The 23,668-nt window shown below is 35.9% G+C and overlaps 2 protein-coding genes across 4 annotated transcripts in view; both read left to right on the top strand.

Moving 5' to 3' along the window:
* The first annotated feature begins 518 nt into the window (after window positions 1-518).
* On the top strand, window positions 519-3,449 carry senp6b (SUMO specific peptidase 6b). Its single transcript, XM_084096002.1, has 7 exons — window positions 519-626; window positions 755-936; window positions 2,055-2,113; window positions 2,183-2,223; window positions 2,377-2,445; window positions 2,956-3,106; window positions 3,214-3,449. Coding segments are annotated over exons 1-7 (630 nt in total). The 5' UTR covers window positions 519-624; the 3' UTR covers window positions 3,340-3,449.
* A 5,484-nt stretch (window positions 3,450-8,933) lies between these two features.
* Window positions 8,934-23,668, top strand: part of myo6b (myosin VIb) — a 52,430-nt gene continuing 37,695 nt past the window's right edge. For all 3 annotated transcript variants that reach the window (XR_014603975.1, XM_084096907.1, XM_084096906.1), the window contains exons 1-10: window positions 8,934-9,083; window positions 16,932-17,073; window positions 19,026-19,095; window positions 19,189-19,262; window positions 21,311-21,440; window positions 21,588-21,693; window positions 22,437-22,492; window positions 22,588-22,685; window positions 22,770-22,934; window positions 23,335-23,415. Coding sequence is in view for 2 of the 3 variants with exons in the window: in XM_084096907.1 (XP_083953033.1) it covers window positions 16,957-17,073; window positions 19,026-19,095; window positions 19,189-19,262; window positions 21,311-21,440; window positions 21,588-21,693; window positions 22,437-22,492; window positions 22,588-22,685; window positions 22,770-22,934; window positions 23,335-23,415 (897 nt within the window). In the remaining variant the exon portion in view is untranslated. The remainder of the gene's footprint in view (window positions 9,084-16,931; window positions 17,074-19,025; window positions 19,096-19,188; window positions 19,263-21,310; window positions 21,441-21,587; window positions 21,694-22,436; window positions 22,493-22,587; window positions 22,686-22,769; window positions 22,935-23,334; window positions 23,416-23,668) is intronic.

Below are 23,668 nucleotides of genomic sequence, written 5' to 3'. Positions count from 1 at the left end.
TGTCTCAGACAGTGATGAAGACGATTTGATAGAGCTCCCTTCATCGCCCAAAAAGGAAATCAAAAAGTCAGTTGACTGGCCAAAGCTGAGATGATCATTTATTGTGATTGTTCTTATCTAGAATAACTTTTTTCACCATCTTTTTGCAGACTGGTTGTGTACCCACCTCCTCCAGCTAAAGGAGGTCTAACTATCACAGAAGAGGACCTCAACTGTCTTGAGGAAGGCGAATTCCTAAACGATGTTATCTTGGACTTCTATCTAAGGTTGAAGTGGTAAAACTACAAAGTAAAATCTACTCTAGTCCATTGGCACTGTAATGACATCTTGTTTTTGGCCAGGTATTTGGTCTGCGAGCAGCAGGAAAAGGAGGGTGCCACCAAGTGCCATGTGTTCAGTTCATTCTTCTTCAATCATCTCACTCAGGAGGATCCCAAAAGGCTTCCAGGAGCTACAGGTTTATCGTATGTATAGAATACGGTCTTGTAAAAATAGTTAATCATAATTGGTGTAAACACTGCACCGTACCACAGCATTCAGGAGTGCCGGCACAATCGGGTGAAAACGTGGACCAGGAATGTCAACCTTTTTGAGAAGGACTTCATATTTGTCCCGATTAATCAAATGTAAGTCTCTTCACAAAACTGCACATCCTGCATCCCTGGTGATCTTTTTAAAATGTCCTTGCAGATGTTTAGGTTGTGTAAGTTAGGTAAAATAAAAGAGCATCTCTTCCTTTGCAATGTCTCCTAAGGGCTCACTGGTACCTGGCTGTCATCTGTTTTCCTGGCAAGATTTCACAGACCAGTGATCTTCGCCTCAATGGGCGAAGGCATTCTGTGGAGTATCTTTTCGATCAATCTCCCCCCAATCCCATGTCCCTCTTCTACTCTCCAAAATCCTCAAAGCAGCTCTCCAGTTGGAGTCAATCCATAGGTAATTTAGAATACCGACGTGGTGCCAGTTCAAAATGGTAGTGTAGGTAAAGGGAAAAAATCTGTTATCTCTTATTTTGCTGTTGGTCTTTTGAGTGAAAGAATATGGAAATTCTAACTGTTCCATGATATAGAGCTGAGTAACACTTTTTTTGGTCACTGATTTTGTAACAACTTGCAGCACCGTTTCAATACAAGTAAAGCTATGTGTTATTTTGGTGAATTTTTAATTTTTTTACTTAGTATGTAAAAACACAGGAATGATGCAAGTCTACGGGTCAAGGCTAAGATAAATGCTAAATGCTGTTTTGAAAGTATAGCTACAAGTACTTAATACAAGTTAAAATGTATTGAGAGCATGAGAGGCATAATTATTACCAAAGTAATAAAAAAAGTAAAAAATAAAAAAAGATCCAGGACCAGCGTTCTGGAGGGTTTAAAAACCGAAATGCATAAATTATTTAGTAAAGCTTTTTTATTGTTACCTGGGACCACGTAGACTACCATTCCAAAGATTTGGGGTCAGTAATATTTTTAAAATGTTTTTTAATTCTGTTATGCTCACATTGGCTGCATTTTATTTTTTATCAAAAATACAGCAAAAACTGTAATATTGTGAAATATTACAATTTAAAATGACTGCTTTCTATATGAATGTAGTAATTTTTTCCTGTTATGGCAAAGCTGAATTTTCAGCATCATTACTCCAGACTTCAGTGTCACATGATCCTTCAGAAATCAGACTGATATGCCGATTTGCTGCTCAAGAAAACCATTTCTTATGATTATCAATGTTGGAATAAGTTGTGCTGCTTAATATTTTTGTGGAAACATTGATACACTTTCTTTCAGGATTCTTTGTTGAATAGAAAGTTCCAAAGAACAGCATTTATTTAAAATAGAAATATTTTCTAACATGGTAAATGTCTTCACTGTCGCTTTTGATAAATTTAATGCATCCTTGCTGAAGAAAAGCATTAATGTCTTGAAAATAAATAAACAAAAAAAATATTACTGACCCAAACTTTTTAACAGTATACTTTCATTACCTTCTGAGGAATGAGTGAAAATAATTTTCTGTGATAACTATGTCTCATTATGGCTATTTGTCCCCCATAGACGACTTGGAGCAGAGTGTCTGCTTCCTTTCAGATGTTGAGGCTGAGGATGATGATCAGGTAATGTGAATTAATCTCTTTATTGCTCTAACAAATCAGTAAACACTGATAACCTTTTCTGATTTGCAGGCTGTCAAGAACAGATCTGTCCTTAACAGTGTCTCTAAACAGTAAGTCAAAGACATTTCCTCTCCCTCAGATGCCCTTAAAACAATGTTCTCTTTACCTATCACTAGATGGCAGTAAGACTTCTTTTAGTTGATGAAATGCTTCATTGTACACGGTCACTGACTGACTGGCTGTCTGTCTGTCTGTGTTTGTAGGCCATGCATTCTCATCATGGACTCCCTCACTTGCAGTGGAAGATCATCAGTGGTGCAGATACTCCAAGAGTAATTATCTTATTCTGTTTCAAGTGGTCGATTTATTTTTGCACCTGTCCGCTAATAGCGAGCTCACATTTTCTCTGGTGCTTCTGTATTCTGCATTAGGCAGCAAATGTCACTAATTAACGACCGTTTCCTGTGAGACAAAAAGCTGTTTTCCTCAAGAGAGTGTTTGGCAGCTTAGAAAGCCGAATCTTTCCTGCACTGGACCACATTCAAATCTCATTGGAGGCATTTTGAATAGGCCTACTAGAAAGAATCATTTGTTTAAATCAATTCCAAGGACTCGCCGCTGACATAAAAATGGAAATCTAAACCGACCAAACCTCATCCATGTTATCACCTCATCCATGTTATCCAGCTAGTTAAATTTTCCTGGGGAGCATATTTAAAATGGCAGAATGCACAATAAAATGTTTAATACATCACACAAAAAAAAAATGTTTATGATAATTGAATACAAGACACTATTGCCATTCTAGCCACTTATTATATTATAACCACTGTATATCCAAGATACTTACAAGAGGAGTGGAAGGTCAAAATGGGCTCTCAGCAGAGTTTTGGAAAGGAAGCGATGAAAGGATGGAGTCCCCTCGTCCCACAGCAGGATAACTTTACAGACTGTGGCATCTACGTCCTACAGTATGTAGAGAGCTTCCTCAAGGTATTTTCACTTATGAGCATCTGTTTCTTTCTAGATGTTAGCGTGAAAATGTTTTTTTTTTTTTTTTTTTTCTCTATTTAAAAATACTGTTCTTACTCATTTTTTAGGACCCACCACAAACTTTCCATAACAACATGGACCTGAATAGCTGGTTTTCACGGAGGACAGTGAAGAGGAAGAGGGTGCAAATCAAACAGCTCATTCTCAGACTAAACAGACAGCAAACAGCTTAAGTTTTTTTTTTTTTTTTTTAAGGTCACGCTTCCTACAGACCATTTCATGTTACTACAATCTCAACCTCTTCCTATAGGAAATTTCCTGTAAGGAAATGTACAAAAGAAAATTGCTGCTTTAAATAAATAATATTAAAATGATTAAGTTATTTGCTTTGGAAATGGATGATTTGTTCTTGAAATTCAATAAAATAATGTGTGTAAATAGAATCAAAATAAAAGGACCTGTTGCTGAATCTACATTTGAGGTTTTGTTTTGTTCTTTTGTTGTGAAAAAATCCCATTGTTTTTTCAGGCAATGGTAAGTTTTAAGATTTTGGGCTATAATTTATATTCTTCTTCTTTCAGACTAGTGGGGAGAAAACATCCAAAATACACATTTAAGTGTTAATTTTATTACATTTGATCTTTTTGCATTTGTAGATTTAAATTATAATGCATATCTTCAAAGGCAGTTTTTCAAAGTTTTATTCCCATCTATATCTTAAGGTTTTTACAGAAGGTTTTTTTTTATCAGTATTTAATTCGATTGATTTATATAACATTTTAATTTTTAATAAAAGATAATAAGAGATATCCAAAATCCCTTCTGTAAAAAACTTAAATATGTCAACAAAATGAAAGAAGAATTCTAAACTTTATCTAATGTTTTGATTTCTGTTCTGGAAATTAATGCAAATTGGTGCATATTTAATGTCAATGCATAATTTTCATATTTCAGCATAACATTTCAGATCATTTGTAATACAAAACAATTGTCTTAATGTACTGGGATTCATCAACTGGGGAAGCTATGGTGCTATCTATTCATTTTTAATCTATTCACCTGTAGTGTCTTGCCTTGATAATTCACCCTAAAATTAATATTCTGTCATCATTTACAGATGTTCCAATTGTTCCAACCCTTTTCTCCTGCTGAACACAAGTGAAGATATTTTGAAGAATGTTGATGGACTCAATTGACTTCCATAGTGTTTTTTATTTATTTTTATTTTTTTGGAAGTTGCTATGGAAGTCAATGAGGTCCATCAACTGTTTGGTTAGTGGTTACCCATACTCTTCAAAATATCTTCTTTTGTGTTCAGCAAAAGAAAGAAATTCATAGAGGTTTGGAACAACTTGAGGATATTGGGGGTGAACTATCCCTTTAAACCTGAAGAGTGCATTACAATTTCTAAATGAAATTGCAAAAAAAACAACACTCTTTCCTTCTGCCATTGGCTGGTCAAACGATTAGTCCCTTTACAAACTCACGACGTTGGTTGGGTTAGCGTTGCTTTATTGTGCTGGTTGAGATGTTCAAACGCACAGCGATCCTGTAAATTATTCAGGGAAATTGTACTCGTAGTTGTCTGCATATTCAAATAGAAAAAGTCTTTTTTTTTTTTTTTTAAAGATTGAAAGTCACATCAATGCCACAGCAATAAGAAAAGAAGGACCCAGTTCTATTTCAAAATCTAAGTACACACAAAATGAAAGAATAAATATTTTCCCAAGAACATGGCTGTAGCAAGGTATGTTGATAAGGGAACGTTTCACATACTTTAATTCCAAAATGAAAGTAAAAACGTCAGCCCCTCATGGACGACAGCCGCACACATAAACAAAACAACGTAAATCCAGGTCTTCTCTTGTCCTTCACTGTCGTCACTCCACCTTTAATTCTTGCGTAGTTCCTCCGTGAGAGATACAACGCTCATTATCAATCACGCCACCGGCCTTGTGCTGTTCTCGCAGCTCTCGGCCCCACCCTGCTTGCCACAATGGCTTATGCATATTCTAAACTCATTTAATTTGCTTCTGTCTCTGCTGGACGGCAGAATTTCTGGCTGTTCACACAGATGGTCAGATTGGCATCCTGCACAATCAAGACAGATGAGCGTCTGCCTCCCAATACTCAAAATGAAATGCTTGATGTATTTCTGCGTTCCACCCTGGGCAAGGATTTTTGGACCATAATGTAACATCTGATCCCTGTTTACTTCAGACTATAATATTGGGGGAACCAAATGCAAATGCAAATGCAAAAAAAAAGTAAATATTGGCTGACCAATCCGAATATTGATGTCTGAAGTAGTAACAGTCCTTCAAAGGGTTAATGTGCACAATGTTGCGCGTTTGAGAACTACAGTACAAAATAAACTGGATCTGTAGGACCAGAAAGTTCATTAAATTCTCAGTTTGAAAGAAATGCCTCATACTGTGGCTTGTATCATTAGATTAACTCTGAAACCTTGAAAACGACCACCTGTGACGACCCCCCCCCCCCCTCGAGATTGCATCCCTGCTGTGTTCTCCATATGAGAAACTTCCTTTATCTCTGTTAATTCTGAAGTGTTAGAGCTAATGAGACTCTTTGAGTGGATCGTTCACTCGGCGCTCAGTTATTACTTCAGTGCTTTGTGGAATTACCCATCTGCCAGCAGGCCAGCAGCATATGGAATGAGTTGTAATTTAAGCTGAACTGTTTTTAAGGGATTGGTTTCCACTGAGGGTATAAGGAGGGCAAACCCAAATAGGGAATTTGTTGTTAGATTCTTTTTTTTTCATTCTTTTTTTTTTTTTTTTTTTTTTTGATTTTTAATAGTATTCATGTTTAATAATAAATTAATATCCAGTCACACAGAGTGGGCTCTGAAAAATATTCAACAAAAGAAATATAATAATCATTAATAATAATAATTAGTATACTATACAGCCAAAAAAAAAAGTGGTATATATATATATATATATATATATACAGTGCAATGCATAAGTGAATACACCCATGCTAAAGTTGACTAAAAAGAGGAATAAAAAATCATATTTTGGAAATTGAACTTAATGCCTTAATTTAAAAAAATAGGAAAAATCCAACCTTTAAGGACACCAATTTTCTTTGTGAATGAATAATGTATCGTAAATAAATAAATGTTCTTCCTTAAAATACATGGTGCATAAGTGAGTACACCCCTATGTTAAATTCCCATAGAGGCAGGCAGATTTTTATTTTTAAGTATTTTTTTATTATTTTTTTTTAGGATACTATGCATCCTGATAAAGTTCCCTTGGCCTTTGGAATTAAAATAGCCCCACATCATCACATAGCCTTCACCATACCTAGAGATTGGCATGATTTTATTTCAGTTAGCCTAATAGCTGGTTTGATTTGCATTGAGAGATGATCTTATGGAAAGTACCCCATGCCAATCTCTAGGTATGGTGAAGGCTATGTGATGATGTGGGGCTATTTTAATTCCAAAGGCCAAGGGAACTTTATCAGGATGCATAGTATCCTTAAATTTTTTTTTTTAAAAATACTTAAAAATAAAAATCTGCCTGCCTCTATGGGAATTTAACATAGGGGTGTACTCATTTATGCACCATGTATTTTAAGGAAGAACATTTATTTATTTACGATACATTATTCATTCACAAAGAAAATTGGTGTCCTTAAAGGTTGGATTTTTCCTAATTTTTTAAATTAAGGCATTAAGTTCAATTTCCAAAATATGATTTTTTATTCCTCTTTTTAGTCGACTTTAGCATGGGTGTATTCACTTATGCATTGCACTGTATATATATTTAAATCATGACATCAACACAGAGTAACACTAACATGCTACTTATCAGATGTGACCCTAATATGAACTACTGTATGCAATGGAAAAGGGAAATTTGAACAAACTCAAAGACAAGATGAGTCCAAAGTTAATGTGGCACAATGTATATATATATATTAGTGTTATTTTACTATTATTTAGATATTTATTATTTAAATATTTTTTTTATATAATAAAAAGCATTTTTACTATAATAGTATACAAATATTTTGAATTAGCTTTTAATTTTATATTTTAATTCTTATGCTTTTATAATTTGTATTAGTTTGTGTTTATATATTTATTTCTATTTAGCTTTAATTTAAATTGATTTGAGTTTTAGTAATTTTTAGTTCAACTTAAAAATGTTTTTAAATATCTGTTTATTGCTGTTTTCGTTTTGGTATTTTACTTTATTTAAGCTTTAATTAACAATTTTAATAGTTCACTGTGGAATTTGTGTACAACTTCTGGTTAATTATTCAGATTTTTTGGTATGTTTACCCTATAAATTAACAGTGCCATTTCCAGAAATGGACTGAATTCAAGCAATCTTCCTCACGAGGCTTATAGGCTCGTTATTTTTATGAAGCATTCATATAATTTGTTAAATGTTGAGAGTCACAGTGTCCACATGCAGTGGAAATCAAGCTGTTGTTCGCCTCTGTTGTGTTACTGGCATATGTGCTCTGGCGCACCTTGTACGATTGTTTTTATCTCTGCAATACTCCTGGGAAATGCAAAAGTCAGTGTGGCATTAAATCTAATTAATGATTCTTCAGGCTTACCAGATGACATAACTGTAATACTCCTGTTTCAACCTCTTTTGAAATGTTTAGTTGTTTCTGTAGGAGCTGATGTTTAATATCAGATATAATGCTTTATGATTATGTGAGACACTGCAGGCTATTAAACTCCCTTAGCAACATTTCACCATGGTCTAAGTCTTTAAAACTGTTTTTCTCATAGTGGTTTTGCTCGGAAATTTGATACAGCGCCACGTAGTGAGATATCGTGTGTCCTAATTAGATTTACAAACACAAAGTCTGCTTTCAATGACGGATTAGATTTCAACTTAGGAATACTTCTATAAGTTTTGAATTACAAGCCCTTCAAATATTAATGAGTCTCCAGTTTGTATCAGTTGCACACCTTTTAGTAACCATGACAATCCAGTAGGAAGCTCTTGACTTTCTCTTCATCCCTCAGATGACTCTTTTTGATCTTCAATAAAGCTTTTTTCAACAATGAAGTGGGATTTCTTCTTAGAATATTATTTTACCATTTACAAAGTTGAGGCTTGATAATATTGGTTTGAAATTAGAAGACCTGGTCCCTGTTTGTGAGTATTCTCCTCTAGGAAAGCGAGTTATCTATTTAGATTATAATATAGTAAAGAGCATGTAGAGATTTTTTTATTTTTTTATTTTGTGTTGTTGCTTTTTTCAGACCCATGTGATGTTTTTTTTTTTTTGTTTTTTTTTTCAAGCAACACGATTTGTGAACTGATAGAACATAAAAAGAGAAAAATGACTTGGGGAAAAAAATCGATTATATTACAACTAGGCATAAACATTGATATAGGCTATACATAATATAATATAATACAATATAATATAGCCTATAATATAAATTATAGTCATAATAATTCTTGTATAGCCTAACATTCTGCATTACTCTTATTGTAAGCAAACTGTTGACCATGTGTTAAGGGTTAAAAGTCAGGTCGTTAGATTGATACATGTAGAGGCTGTGTTCCAGAAGCCTAGTGAGTTGTCTACCTAGGCAGCATTTTGGGGCTTCAGGGTAATTCCTAAAGTTGCTTCTGCGCGAGCCTATGAGGTGCATGTTGTTGCGCGCGCCTGTAATGGCCAAAACGCTGCACGCGCTTACTGTATGGCGCTCACAAAAGCTGTATAGATGTGCAGTTCCCTGTGTTTTGAGACACAGCCTGTGTCAAGCAGTCACCGCTACTGTGTCACCACTGAGGTCGCTGTTATTCCTGTGGACTTCAGTCTGAAGCCGGACACACTACTGAGAGGAAGGACAGCGGCTTTGGAAAAGGGAATATTTGACATCAAGGGAATCTGTCACCGCTAAACGGGACAGTCTGTCTCTTCTCTGTCCACAAAGACAGCTGCTATTACCGGATTTACACGTAATGTGAGTGACTTTAATCACTTTATTTATTCTGTGGCTTTTATTTAGAGCAGATATACGTTAGGTTTGTTGTTTGGTGTTACAGTAAGTTTAATTGCTTTCCATTAGCGAGCTAGCATGCTGCTAATGAATGTGTCCATATTATTAGTCCGGTGAATCGGCAGGTTAATTTCGCATGTCATTTAATTTAGTAACAAGCTAAATTCTGTTTAAAACACGGGATTTTAATTGTGACTTTTGTATAGTAACGGGCAGTTTACTGTTATTGCGCTTCATAAAGCTTCTTGTGTATCAGTTACATGCTTTATAGTTATATTTATTCATAGTTTTGCTCGTGGTTGTTTTTCAGTGATATTATTTAGTTTTTCCACCGAGAGTGTTGCTTTGTTTTGATAAGTTAAGTGTGTGACCAAAGTTAGAAAATGAGCAAGTTAAAGGCTTTATGTCATGGAAACTCGACTAGTTGAATGCATTGTTAAAGAGTTTATATTTTGTGTTTTGAAGTCGTGGAAATCATGGGCCAAGTTAACGTTATTTATTTGTGTTTCAATCAAATGAATGATGGATGCTTCGAACACTATTAGGTGACTGTAAACTGCGGTGTCTGCGCATGCGCAACTGCCCTGGTTAAACAGAATGGTTCCACCTTTATAATCTCTCACAGGTCTTTCCACTAAATGTGTGTGAACACTGATTTAAATGAAAAGCTTTTACTATGTGCTAATATATATAATATATATAACAGGCAGTAATTTTAGATACCAGTGAACATTTTATCTATTCCAATTTCAATACGACAGCTAAAATGACCTTACTATACATTTAAAACAGTATTAAAGACAAGTAAATAGTCAATAATAAAATAAGAACAAATAATCAAATTACAAGCAAAAGCACAAATAAATACAATATAACAGATACAAATTAATGTAATAAACAATGCTTTTCAGGTTTTTACAGTAGGCCTAATAGTAGTTTTCAGGTACAGAAATTTAATAAAGTAAGCAAATGTAAAATAACACTGCATATTCTTCACTGTATAAATTAAATATCCTTAATTAGTCCTTAATAAAGTTAAAAAATGTATTCAGTCAAGAGCGGTGAGTGATTTTTTTTCTTCGTCTTTTGTTGTTTGATTAACATTAAAAACACATACATCTTTTATACATATTTTAACAAAACTAATATACACATATATATTGCAATAAAAGCTAGCATGTTCATTTTTAAATATTTTTTTTACGATTTAGATTTTTATATAAAATTTTACCTGTTTTATAGAATGACCCGGATAGGACAAAAAACGCTCAATCACTCTCAGCTGCTCTGTATTTCTATAAATATCATCATGTCTTTGTACAATGCAAAAATATCCAACCTTCCCTGCAGAGAACACGTGATTATGGAAATTGTATTTGAACTAATTTTCAAAATCAGGATTTTAATGTGTGGAAATCATGTTAGTTTTATCTACCAACTGGAAGCTTGCTTACTAACTGATAACATTTGGCTTGATTAAGTTTTTTTTTTTTTGTATTTGAACAGTCATTTGAATATTTATAACCCAGCAAAAACGCAGTAAAATGTTGCCTTTGGAAGTCACAACGACTCTGGCCTCTTTGCATCCTGTTTTCCATATCCTCGGGGCTATAAAGAGAGCAAGAACAGAGGAAGGAGGGGGTTTAAAAATGTGTGGTACAGGAAACTCACACAACCCTTTCACCCTGAACCATCTCCAATGACAACGTCTGTACTGCTGCCATCAGCATGCATGTAATTATGTGCAATTACTCATCTCTCTATGAACATCTCGCTGAAAAAGCGATGAGCCAAAAATGTGGGAAAAGAAATGTCTTTTGTCGACTATCACAATAACGTGGAGCGTTTCTCACAGTTTTGTTGTTATTTTGGATCTGTTGATTGTTGTGGAAGTGACTGTATCTCAGGCAGGATTGCCAAGTATGCCTTGAATTTTCCAAAGATACGAGTTAATTATCAGGGGAAATTTAATTTAATTTTATTTTATTTTATTTTATTTTATTTTATTTTATTTTATTTTATTTTATTAAAAAAAAGGAGTTTTGCATGCTGTTGCATGGATTTATTTTTGCACCACACTAGAAAGATTGCCTCCCATATTTACGTGTTGCTAAGCAACTTTAGTGCCGAGGTCCTAAGTTCATTTTCTCTTTCATCTCCATATCATTTGTTTCAGTGTCTCAGGCATTTTCAACAAAGCCTTCCTCTCTTTCATAAAATATAGAATTTTGCACAGAATATAACTATAAAATGTTTTTATTGCATCCCTAATGCAGTGTCATCATTGTTGTGACACATAATTATAAAGGTTTCATCAAAATGAAATGTGCCAGCATATTATGATTAATTGGATTGAATGTCATAACATTAAATGAATTAAACATTATAAGAATATTTAAACAGATAGAAGAAATGATGATAAAGATTAATCTAAAGATAAAATAAAAAAACAACTGAAATGAACCGTTAAAAGATCTGTAATATTTACTGGTTGCTCACAGTTCTTCCGGATAAATTGTACAGGTGTAGCTTATCAGATTTTTTTTTTTTTTTTTCATGTTACTTCCTTTTCTGGAACCATTCTGTTTACATTATGATCTGCTAGCTAAAATGACTAACTGTGGGAACCATAATACTGTACATATAGTTGCCTGCTCGTAATCCTATTTAAATCCTGGAAAATCAAAGTGAAGGGCATTGTGCCACATTAACTTTGGACTCATCTTGTCTTTGAATATGGTCAAATTTCCCTTTTCTATTGCATAGGTCATATTAGGGTCACATCTGATAAGTAGCATGTTAGTGTTAATGTCATGATTTAGATGGATTAGAATGGATTTGGTGTAACAATGAGATTGAGAAATCAACCTGATGAGATGGCAACATTAAAAATAATATCTATATATATATACACACACACACACATACATACAATGCTGTGCAAAATAGGCACGTTAGTATTTAGTCTGACACCAGCCGGTATGCTCCACACGGAGATCTGATCTCACCATCGTCGAGTCCATCTGGGATTACATGAATAGACTAAATCCAGAAGAACTGGCAACGTCACCCTTTGCGTTTAAAATAGCTTTTGTCCTCGGTTACTTGCACAGTTTTTCAGGCAGCTTTGCAGGAAGGTTTCTTCAAGTGTGTTGGAGACGTTCTTCTGGATTTAGTCTGTCTCAGTTTCTTCTTGTTTCTTCATGTAATCCCAGGTGGATTTGATAATGTTGAGATCAGATCTCTGTGTGGAACATACTGGTTGTTGTCAGACTCCTTGTGCATACAAAAATCTTACCAGATTATTACAGTTAATGGCAAAAGGAATGTTTGGAAATGTAAACCGATATTACCTACTGGCACACTGCAGCAAAATATATAAATAACTGGTTTAAAAAACTTTTTTTCTTGGTGAAGACACCAATGTGCTTAAGTACTATGTGTGTGTGTGTATATATATTAGTTATTTACTTTAGTTTTCACAGGATCATTATTTTTAATTAGTATGTTTTATAAATTATTTTATTCCTTTAAATTTTTATTGTTCTTGTGATTTCTAGAATTGAGAAGGTCTTGGAAATTGAAATGATCTTAAAAGGTCATGAAGAAAAACAATATCTACGCATTTATGGTCAATCCAAAAAAAAAAAAAAAAAAATCTTTATGAGTTCAGTCTCCATAAACAATTTGTTCGTTATTTTTTTTAAAACTCTTTATCCATTATGAGCAGTGAAAGTCATGGAAAAGTCAATAAGGAAATTTATTGTCCAGAAGGTTTAGAGCCAGTTCTAACTTCTACTCCATAAATATGTTCACCTTATGAGTACACGTTACAAAGGCATACATTACAAAGATGCTTAACGAACAGATCATTATGTTTTTAGCACGTATCAAACATCTGATTTTCCCAAGACCGATTCAACACAGAACAAAGCTTTCAGAAAGATGTAATGTGCCAGATAGTTTTCTGATGAGCAATGCTTTAGACCTGAAGCATATGCCAATGCCTTGTTCTGAAGTCTTTGTTCCTTTCAAAAGACTCAAGTGAGACTCGAGTGATTGGCACATACAGTACTGAGCATATAATGAGGTTAGTTAGCGTGCTTGACAATTGATAATTGTGCCATGGGGAACTCTTGGGACCAGGCCAGAGAATAGGAAACGTTGCTCTGCACCAAACCTCAAGTTATCACGTCCTACCTCACTCACACACCAGACGTCTTTGACGTGAACTCAGTGCTGTTCTCTTGGCAGGTATAATAACGCTCTTGTGATTAACCATTATTACTTTTGTAGACTTTGACAGCAGTTCAGTTACAGGTCATGCAGTCTGCGGCACGCAGTGGATCTCATGGATCTTTGGATTGTCATACAGTGCTTCAGATAAATTTTAAAAAGGGAATTATATTGAACAGTGTAAGAAGTCTATGGTTTATTGTAGGATCAAAGAGTGATCAGATAGGGCCGCCAGCTGTTCTCTCAAGAGGAGAGTCTGTGCAGATAAAGATGGCTCAAATAGCAGTAGCTTAAATCCACTATAACAGGATAAGCCCATACCTGAGAGGAATAACAAGATCATTGAAAAAAACATGGAGTGACAGGCCAGGAGACTAAAATACCTCAACAGAACTGCTGTAGAGAAGACACAGTCCTTGAACTACAGTAGATTACACATTTGCATGAAAATGGCCTAATTTTCCAAAACATCATTAAGTGGCATAAAAGAGCACATTTTTACCTTTCATAATAATGTTAGACCATAGTGGTGTTTGCTAAGCCAAGGATCACAATTAATATTCATACTTCAGACTAATGGATTTGAGCAAACTGTATGATTTTCAACTGGCAGATGATTTAAAAAGGCGACCCCCATTTGGCTCATGTGATGATTGTGGGGCTCAGACTTCCGTATGCTGATGTAATCTGACCCGAAAGCTATCCTTCTCGTATGCATCTTGGAGGGAGTACACTTGGTAATTAGTCTGATCAGTAAAAATGTATGAAGTGACCAAGTCTAAGCACTTATATTGAGGCTTAAGCATGGGCTCTTTTGATGAAGGCCTGTAAACAACTAGCCTACTCAAAATGGCCTAGAAGTAGCCACACTGAACACTAACAATTTAGCAACCAAGTCAAGTTTAATTATATTTCCCCACAAAGATAATTATTTCATTATCTATCGGGCTTTGGGACACGAGCAGGACAGAGCATCTATTATCTCATATCTTCATGTTTTCGCCCGTTATTCCAAAGCAACTGAAACTGTTTGTAAATGGTCAGAAAAGTGAATTATAGGCTATCTTCCTTTTAGATGTTGCACTACGGGGAATGCGGAACTGAATTACCAGCGCATGTCAAATGCATTGTACTAGTACAGAGCCTTGCACACGACATGCTGAAAAATAGATATAAAAAAATATTTTTCTACAACTTGTTAATTCGTTCCTACAACTTATTATTTCGGTACATGTTTAATTAATTTGTTCCCTTTAATCTGTAAATTAAAACTAAGCAACAAATTAGTACAACGTGGCCATGCTTTAACTAAAGTGAGGAAATTAAATATGTGGGAACGGATTCTTAATTCGTGGCCACATTATCTTTCATTTTCCCCCAGCATGTCATGTCCAGGATACCGTATAAACTTGACGTGCCTTGCTTTGCCTAATAAGCACAAACTGTGTTACAATTAAATGTGGCGAGAGAAAGCCATGAGATATTTCTATAAAATTATTAGGTTAGGTTAGGTTAGGGAACCAATGCCATCTTTTGTTTTAGCAAGTAAAAAGGTGCCACAGTAAAGATGCAAAAATATGGATTAAAAGTGAATGAAAGGAAGAAATTAAACATTCCAAAGAAAATAAGCAAAAATATGGAATGTGACGGTGGGGATTTTTGGGAAAAGAAACAAGAGATTCCATATCCAGTGTAATACCTCACAAAATATTGTTAAATTCGTGGAAAATTCGAGTGACCAACCTGCAAAACAGAACATAAAGCCTCGTTAAGGCTCACGTACCTCTCTCATTCGGCATGGATCCAAATGTTACCATGGCAACGATGTGACATTTGCCTTCTGACCAATTATTTATATCGTGAACAAAGCTTTGTACTTTACTCGTGTCCTAATATTCACGTAGAAATACGGGATCATTTTACTTCATTTTACTTTTACATTTTACTAATGGTGATGATGTTAATTGCAAACATTGCACTTGTGTTTTAAAATACAATGCAACTATGAGCACCATGATAGGCTACCATTTACATGCATTCAGCATTCACTGTGACAAGATATGAAACTCTACAGCCAACAATAACTGCTGTTTTAGCAATGTTTGCAATTAACATTATCGCCATTCGAAGTTAAATGAGCCCAAACTACGGCATGTTTGCTTCATTTGATCAAATTATCATAATCAAATCAATTCTTTTTACAATCCTCCAGTATTCAGCGCCCATCTCACTCTTGCCGTTATCACGTGTGAGACGCTCAATATTCTGCTCTATGCACATGCTCACGACCTGTGCGAACGCTCCACTCATGTACCACTCACGCTCATCAAAAAAGCAAAGTCCGCTTATAACGCGGCGACATGAAATTTCTATGTAGTAGTACAGTATAATTTATTCTGTTTGCAATAGCCTTACTGTTCTGTAACATGGTGTGGTATAGCTGTGCAACCTCTCATTCACTGATCCGCTCCCGCTACACTCTGCTCACAAACTCTGATAATAATAGCTATAGAACTATACATTATTTGGACTTTAAAAAATTATGTCCCGTTTTGTTTTGTCCTGTCAATCACAGCAGTTTCCGATTCAATCACGCATTTAAATACGGTTGTCAATCTAGAAACTTTGCAGTGTGCTTAGCAGCATGAAAACTAAACTTGTGTTCAGATTGTGAGTGGTTAATAAACAGAAAGCAAGAGACGAGCCCTACCTTTAGAAACACTAAGGCTGTCTGTAGTGCAAGCTCACTGAATCGCACTCTCGTGAAAACTCAATTGACCTTGTCTTAATTGTACAATGAATCTCTTATTTACATTGTGTTTACAATCTGTTGGTTATAATTTGGTATAATGGTATATTATTTGTTATTAAAGCAGCTATGTTCACAAACCACTATAATTAGAAGAGAAAAGCAAGCAAAATGGTATTTATGGTTTGAATTTCATAATAAAAATGATAGAATTTGAAAGACTTTGTTTCATATCAAAATGGAGGCACATTACAAAGTTTCATTCATTCACCAACTGAAAACAGCATAGACCAAAAGATCGATACTTTGGATTTAAGAATCGATATCCGTTCACCAAAAGAGGAATCAATTAAAATCGAGAAATCAATATATATTTTTGCTGTAGGATAAACTCATTATTCATTTATTTAATGGTGAATAAGTGGAGAGTAACGGCAGCTTCAGGACCAATTTGACAGTTCCATGCGACTGCTACTTGGAGGCAAAATGCGACTCAAAATGCAATCATACTCTAATGTCTGGAACTGAGCTGTGCGTGGGAAAGCACCACTCACATTTTCTTCTGAGTTGTAGATTCAGTTTGCTTTGTACATTATGCATATCAAGACTTTGAAGTGGCTAATGTAACAAGTTGTTTTGTTATTTTCATTACAATCATCTATACTTGAGATGACCTTGTTGGCTTCCACCTGCTGCAATCTTAAAGACATTTTGTTTACAGTCACATGGTTTGTGTTAAACCAAACACAATTACGTTTCAGTTGAACAAGCTTTGCATGCTGTCAGCCGAGTCAGTGTTTAATCTTAACCCTGTGTGTGTCTTCCAGAGCTGCGGTGTAGTTGTGGGGTGCAATGGAGGATGGGAAGCCTGTGTGGGCGCCCCACCCAGCCGACGGGTTCCAGCTGGGCATGATAGTGGACATTGGTGCGGATGCACTCACTATAGAACCTCTCAATCAGAGAGGAAAGGTAAGATGTCAGCTTTGCTGCCCTTGAAATTTATCCTGTGAGCATTTAACCGGTGACCAAGCAGGTGGCAGCTATTGTTTTTGTGCCATGTTATCAAGCCTCATATGTTGATACGAAGGAAAAATTAGTTGCTAAGCACCTGTGATGATCCTCGGCTGAGCCCAGCGTACCTCAGGGCGATCATGTGATCAGTGTTTCTGCTGATGTGAATCCTTCCCACCCCACGCATGATTAACTTCATGATGTGTATAAAAGGCCTCCAGGTATCTGAGCAATAGGTAAAATGTGAGAACATGTGTATGTGGAATAGTGCTGTGCCACGTAAGGGTGTCACTTGCAGGGGCTTTGAATAAGTAATAAGCTCTACCTGCTGCAGGTGTGCGGATCACATTACACTCGGGGTATATTCATTAGAAGGAAAAAAATCCACCTGTGTCTCAACTACTTACACACTCCCTTAGAGATGGGGGCACTGTGTGTGTAGAGGGGGATATTTCCGAAAAATTTACCAGAAGATTAGAAAACCTACACACACACACACACACACACACACACACACACACACACACACACACACACACACACACACACACGTTTACTTAGCTATCTAAATGGGGACATTCCATAGACGTAATGGTTTTTATACTGTACTAACTGTATATTATCTCCCCTTACACTAACCCTAATCCTAAACCCATCCATCACACAAAACTTTCTGCATTTTTACATTTTTAAAAACCTTTAATTACTTTATTTTATACTAGTTTTCCCCAAACGTCCCTAATTGGAGGTTTTTGGCAGGTTTTGGTCACTTCTGGGTACAAATTTGTCCCCAAAATATAGTTAAGTAGGTACACACACACACACACACTCACACTCACACACACACACACACACACACACACACACACACACACACACGTGTGTGTGTATGTTAAATAATGATTACAGAATGGAAAATATGTTATACTGTTACTGTTACTATTATACTGTAACAGTTAAAAATACTGTTATATTTTTTACTTGATGATTCCACCAAATGACTTTCAATTTTTTTTAACTTTTCTTGAAAAAGGTATTTTTCGAAACCAACATGAATACAAACAGTGTAAAAACTATTGATTTTTAAGCTATAGATTTACATTTTTTCCTTATCATTGACTCTCTGATTTGTCTTTGATAATGACAGTATAAAAACTGTGTTTTTTAAACTATAGATTTAAATTTTTTCCTTATAATTGACTCTCTGATTTGTCATTGATCCATTAGCTTTTATTAACAAATGGTAAACAATGTGTGAAAAGTTCCCATTAGAATATACAGTATCAAGTTTGTGAATGTTTTTAGGTCAAAGCGGTTGTTGATGACATTGAGGCAGATAATATCTGTCCAGTGAGGTTCTAATGTAAATGGCTTATATAAATATGAGGGAGTGGAGGAATAACGTAAAGCAGGAACGTCAGCATGGACGAGATGGGTTTTCTGGGAAAGGTCAGCTTGTCTCATCTCGCTCTGAATAATGCACCGATGTGATGGGCAGTTTTGGGTGTCTTATAATGTGTCATGTAATGGATTTCGCAGCTTATGTTCTCACCTTTCACATTAACATGACTTTACTGTTTCTTCTCCGCATTATGGCTGCCATTAGACACAATCAATCATGGCTGACCTAGCACCTCTCTTCAGTGTCATTTGTGCAGTCGTAATGTATGAAGACCTTGAGTGTTTATAGCTTCACACCTCAGTGAAAGTAACCAGATAGACTCAGTAGTGAGAGAACAAACGGCTGCCATCATCTACTTATTTTTTGTCTCATTAATCTTCTGTGTGGTTGTAAATATATGGACTTTTATTAATATGGATAAATAGTGAATGTAGCCTGTTATTGTTTGGCCAGTTTTTTCATCTGGCCAGAGGTCACAAAGTTGATGATGCTCATTTTGACTTTACAGACGTTCCTGGCTCCCATCAGTCAAGTTTTTCCTGCTGAGGATGATGTAAACAAACACGTTGAAGACAACTGTAAGTATATAACTTCTTTGGGGCCAATAGTATCACGTTAAATACTTAAGCTTATGATGTTCATTGATATGCTCATATTTACTTGGCTTCCAGGTTCTCTTATGTATTTGAATGAGGCCACTCTTCTAAACAACATCCGTGTCCGTTACAGCAAAGACTTGATCTATGTAAGTCAAATGCTTGTTCTGAATTCTTGTTTTTCATAATTTCTATGCCTTTTCCAATGCCAAAACTACGCAAGTACACAATTACTTGGCCAGTGGATAACATAAGCATGGTCCAATTGTACAGACTTAAGGTGCGGTCACATTAACAAAAATTTGCAGTAAAAAAAACATTTCTACATGGTTGACTGGTTTGGGACAATAGCTTATAACTCTTTATCAAAGTCTTTTTTTGAAATCACTATGGGGAAAATGAATGGAAAAAAATCGCACCATTAAGTTTAAGCCAATGTATGCTCAAATGGGATGCTCAAATGAACAGAATAGATTTATGTTTTTAAAGCACCACTACTTGCACTAAATTACACACATCACGTTTAAATATGTATAACAAATTGATTCTCTGATTAATTAAAGGGGACCTATTATGCAAAATTCACTTTTGTATGGTGTTTGGACATAAATGTGTGTTGGCAGTGTGTGTACACAACCACCCTACAGTGATAAAAATCCACTCACTCCTTTTTTTTTAATCCCCATAAATCATAAGCAGTCTCTCCAAACGACCTGTTTTCAGAATGTGGCTTTAGTGACATCACTAAAGCCACAGGCCCCGCCCACGAGTGTTGACTGACACTGCCGTTATAACTTAGGCCCGCCCTGATCGAGTTCACTGCGAGTTGTACACATCAGCCATTGCTGCAGCAATGCACTCACGAGACGCGTCAAAGCATCTCCCAAGCGTTGAAGGTGTTGTAGCTGCATGTATTCATTCACATAGCTTCCTCTATATACTCTTGAAATCTGCCAGCCACTGAAGACGAGGTGGATTCATTTTGTTTTCAAAGAAAATGCTCCCTCAACTCTACAGAAATTTACTTATGCACTTCTTATACTGTTTACTCAGCTCTAACAGTGATTTTCTGAAGAAAAACTGATGCTTCATCTTTTGTGTGACATACAGTAAACTTTATTAAACTCATCAGTATATTTTGTGTCATCATTCAGACAATTCAGATCGTCAGACAGTCCTACAGCAGGCTTGCATTAATAGTGTATACAAGCAATGCCAAATAGGTTATAATCGTAATTAAACTAAACTTTACCTGTTCCAACTCCATACTGCATATATTCTCTGACTGTAGGCATTTTTATGGTCGAAATGAACACCATTACTGTGACTGTCTGTTTTATTATCATCATCTTCCTTGTTCTGGCTCTGATCGCGGCTGCTTAGGCTCCGCCCCCGTGCCGTGAACCAGCAGCTCATTAGCATTAAAGGAGAAGCACTAAAACAGTGGGTTTTTCACAGACCCAAAAAATGATGATTTAAACGTGCTGTAAATAAAATTCTGTTGGGTATTTTGAGCTAAAACTTCACATACACACTCTGAGGACATCAGAGACTTATTTTACATCTTGTGAAAAGGGGCATAATAGGTCCCCTTTAAAGCCTCTTCTAATGAAACTACATTTTAAATTTCAACAGATTTGGGCCATTTATGCAAATAAATGATGCATTCACATGTTTTGCTTAACAGTCACCTCAGGGCAGTGCAGGGCTTCCAGGTTCATGCTAAACCCCACAGATCTCATTGGCAAGCATGCCTGCAGGTACAGAGCTGATGGGCATGTTATTGTCGTGCTCCAACGGCCCTTATTAGCCTCTCATCTGAGAGACGCCGGTCCAGCTGTCAGCGCACGCTCATCAGCACAGCGCACAAGGCTGTCAGGAGACTGCACAGGCCCTGCCCTAGTGCGACTGCACGTCTCAGATGACCCAGCTAATCCTGGCCAGACGCTATCAAGTTGCCCAATGCACTTAATTAGGTCCTGTGAGGTAGCGGTGCTCCGCATGGAGTGGCTAACCTGAAAGTCTGAGGCTTTGAATGAGAGCGGTTAAAACATTGCTCTTCGTCTGAGCCGTCCGACTTGTCAACTATTGGTTGGGACTTCCTGTTTGCCCAAAATATGTAAAACTGCAAATACAAAAGCACACACCCAACAATGAACATTTCAAATGTTCTCGGACCCTGTTTGTTTTATTTTAGACTTTTGTGGCTAACATCCTGATTGCTGTGAACCCGTATTTCGACATCCCGAAACTCTACTCCCCAGAGTCCATTAAGAGCTATCAGAGACGCTCTTTGGGGACACTTCCCCCTCATGTCTACGCTATTGGTGAGTGGACATATGAATGTCTGTCTAATAGGACACTTGAGGATTTAATTCTAAGCACAAAGTCTTTATTTTTGTAGATTTTTTTTAAGGTAACTACAGTATTGACAGTGATTTTGACAAACGTCTGTCTCTCTCTCTCTGTCTCAGCGGATAAAGCCTACAGAGACATGAAGGTTCTGAAGATGAGTCAGTCCATCATTGTGTCCGGTGAATCTGGTGCTGGAAAAACAGAAAACACAAAGTTTGTTCTCAGGTGTGATAACTCTGTCTATTTATGGAATGATGAAAACACTTCAGTTAAAAATGTCATATATGTATACTGTACAAGGGTCCAAATTCATTCATTCATTCATTCATTCATTCATTCACACACACCTTCCAGTGGTGAATTGAGATTTTTTTTTTTATATGAAAATATATTTAGCATTTATTTTTGTGAAACTGCTCAAAATCATAAAGACCCATTGTAATATTCATTGTGGTGACTTAATATGGTGATTATTTCACATGTTTTGCCACATCTTGAAAAAAATGGGAAAGTATCCTGAATAAATTTCTGATGATAAATTTTCCACTGATGTAATAATGTTACAAGAAATATGACTTGAGCAAATCATCATAATCAAATGATTTCTGAAGGATCATGTGACACTGAAGATTGAAGTAATAATGCTGAAAATTCAGCTTTGCCATCACAGGAATAAATTACATTTTAAAATATATTCAAATTGAATACCATTATTTTAAATGGTAATTTAACAGAATATTATGTTTTTTGGGGTTTTTTTGTATGCTGTATTTTGATCAAATAAATGCATCCTTGTTGAGCGTAAGATACTTCTTTCAAAAACAATAAAAAATCTTACCAAACTTTTGAATAGTTGAATGTTGCAGTGCTCAGTAATGTTGATGGTTAGTAAATATGTTTTATGTTTTATTGGACCAGTTTTGTCATTAATGTCATCATTTCTTGATACTGTATCTGTTTAATTTCAGGTATTTAACCACATCTTATGGAACATGTCAAGATATAGATGAGAGGATTGTTGAAGGTAGGTTCTCCAAAGAACTGGTTGTCTTGTACAGTAGTGTTTGATTTTTGCATATGATACAAAATCAATGTTTGAAATATGTGTGTTCCATGCAGCCAATCCCTTGCTTGAAGCTTTTGGAAATGCAAAGACGGTCAGGAACAACAACAGCAGTCGGTTTGGAAAGTTTGTGGAAATTCATTTTAATGAGAAGGTAAACTTTGTCTTAGTCTGAAGACAAGAGTGTGTCCTCTGTAAGACTTCATGTAGTTACTAATTGTGTTCATCGTGTCGTCAGAATGCAGTTGTGGGCGGTTTTGTCTCACATTATCTGCTGGAGAAGTCTCGGATTTGCATGCAGAGTCCAGAAGAGAGAAACTATCATATATTTTACAGACTCTGCGCAGGGGCATCGGAGGACATCAGAAACAGGCTTCATCTCAACTCTCCGGAAAACTTCCGGGTCAGTTTCCTTTGCATTGTGTATCAGGAAGCTGGAAATCATTTTACCAAGCCTAGACACTTGGTTCACCTGGAAACCTTGAGACTCTCTGTTATAATTTGGTGCAATAAAAGCCACCTGACAACTGTGACCATAGCAAGCAGACTATCAAAGCACAGTGCCAAATGAAGTGGCGAAGCATTTTATCAAATCCAATAAAATCCTTTAATACCTTAGTTTAGGTTATCTGATTTCAAGCCTTTGTATATGTGAGGTTTCAAGCCCTCATATACATGATATACCATGAAACTGTAGATGTGCCACTAGATGGCATATTTGCTTTACAATGATTATGAATGTGTTTCTGTGGTTTCTATTCTCATTTGTTAACTTTCATCATTGTGTGTTTGTGTTCACTCAGTATTTGAATCGTGGCTGCACGCGATACTTTGCAAACAAGGACTCGGATAAACAGATCATGCAAAACAGGAAAAGTACTGAGGTACGTAGAAACATCTTTGTTTAGGAATCTCTGGGGCAGTGCCGTGATGAATCTTTTCCTTCTTCCTCTGTGTTGATGAACATTTGTGACAAATCTAAAGTGATAAACAGCACTAAGCTTAGCTGTAGTAAAGATTTCAGATTAATTTTTGATATATGATCAAATCCTCACAGTTCCTTTTGTTCATGTAGTAAAAATTAAGACTAGGGGACGTGCTGAGTGAACAGACCTTGACCGCAGTCAAAATCTCTGA

Source organism: Abramis brama, assembly GCF_963993115.1.
Source record: "Abramis brama genome assembly, chromosome: 21".
Lineage (NCBI taxonomy): Eukaryota > Metazoa > Chordata > Actinopteri > Cypriniformes > Leuciscidae > Abramis > Abramis brama.
The sequence above is the reverse complement of the archived record's forward strand: the minus strand, read 5'-3'. Positions and strand labels throughout refer to the sequence as shown.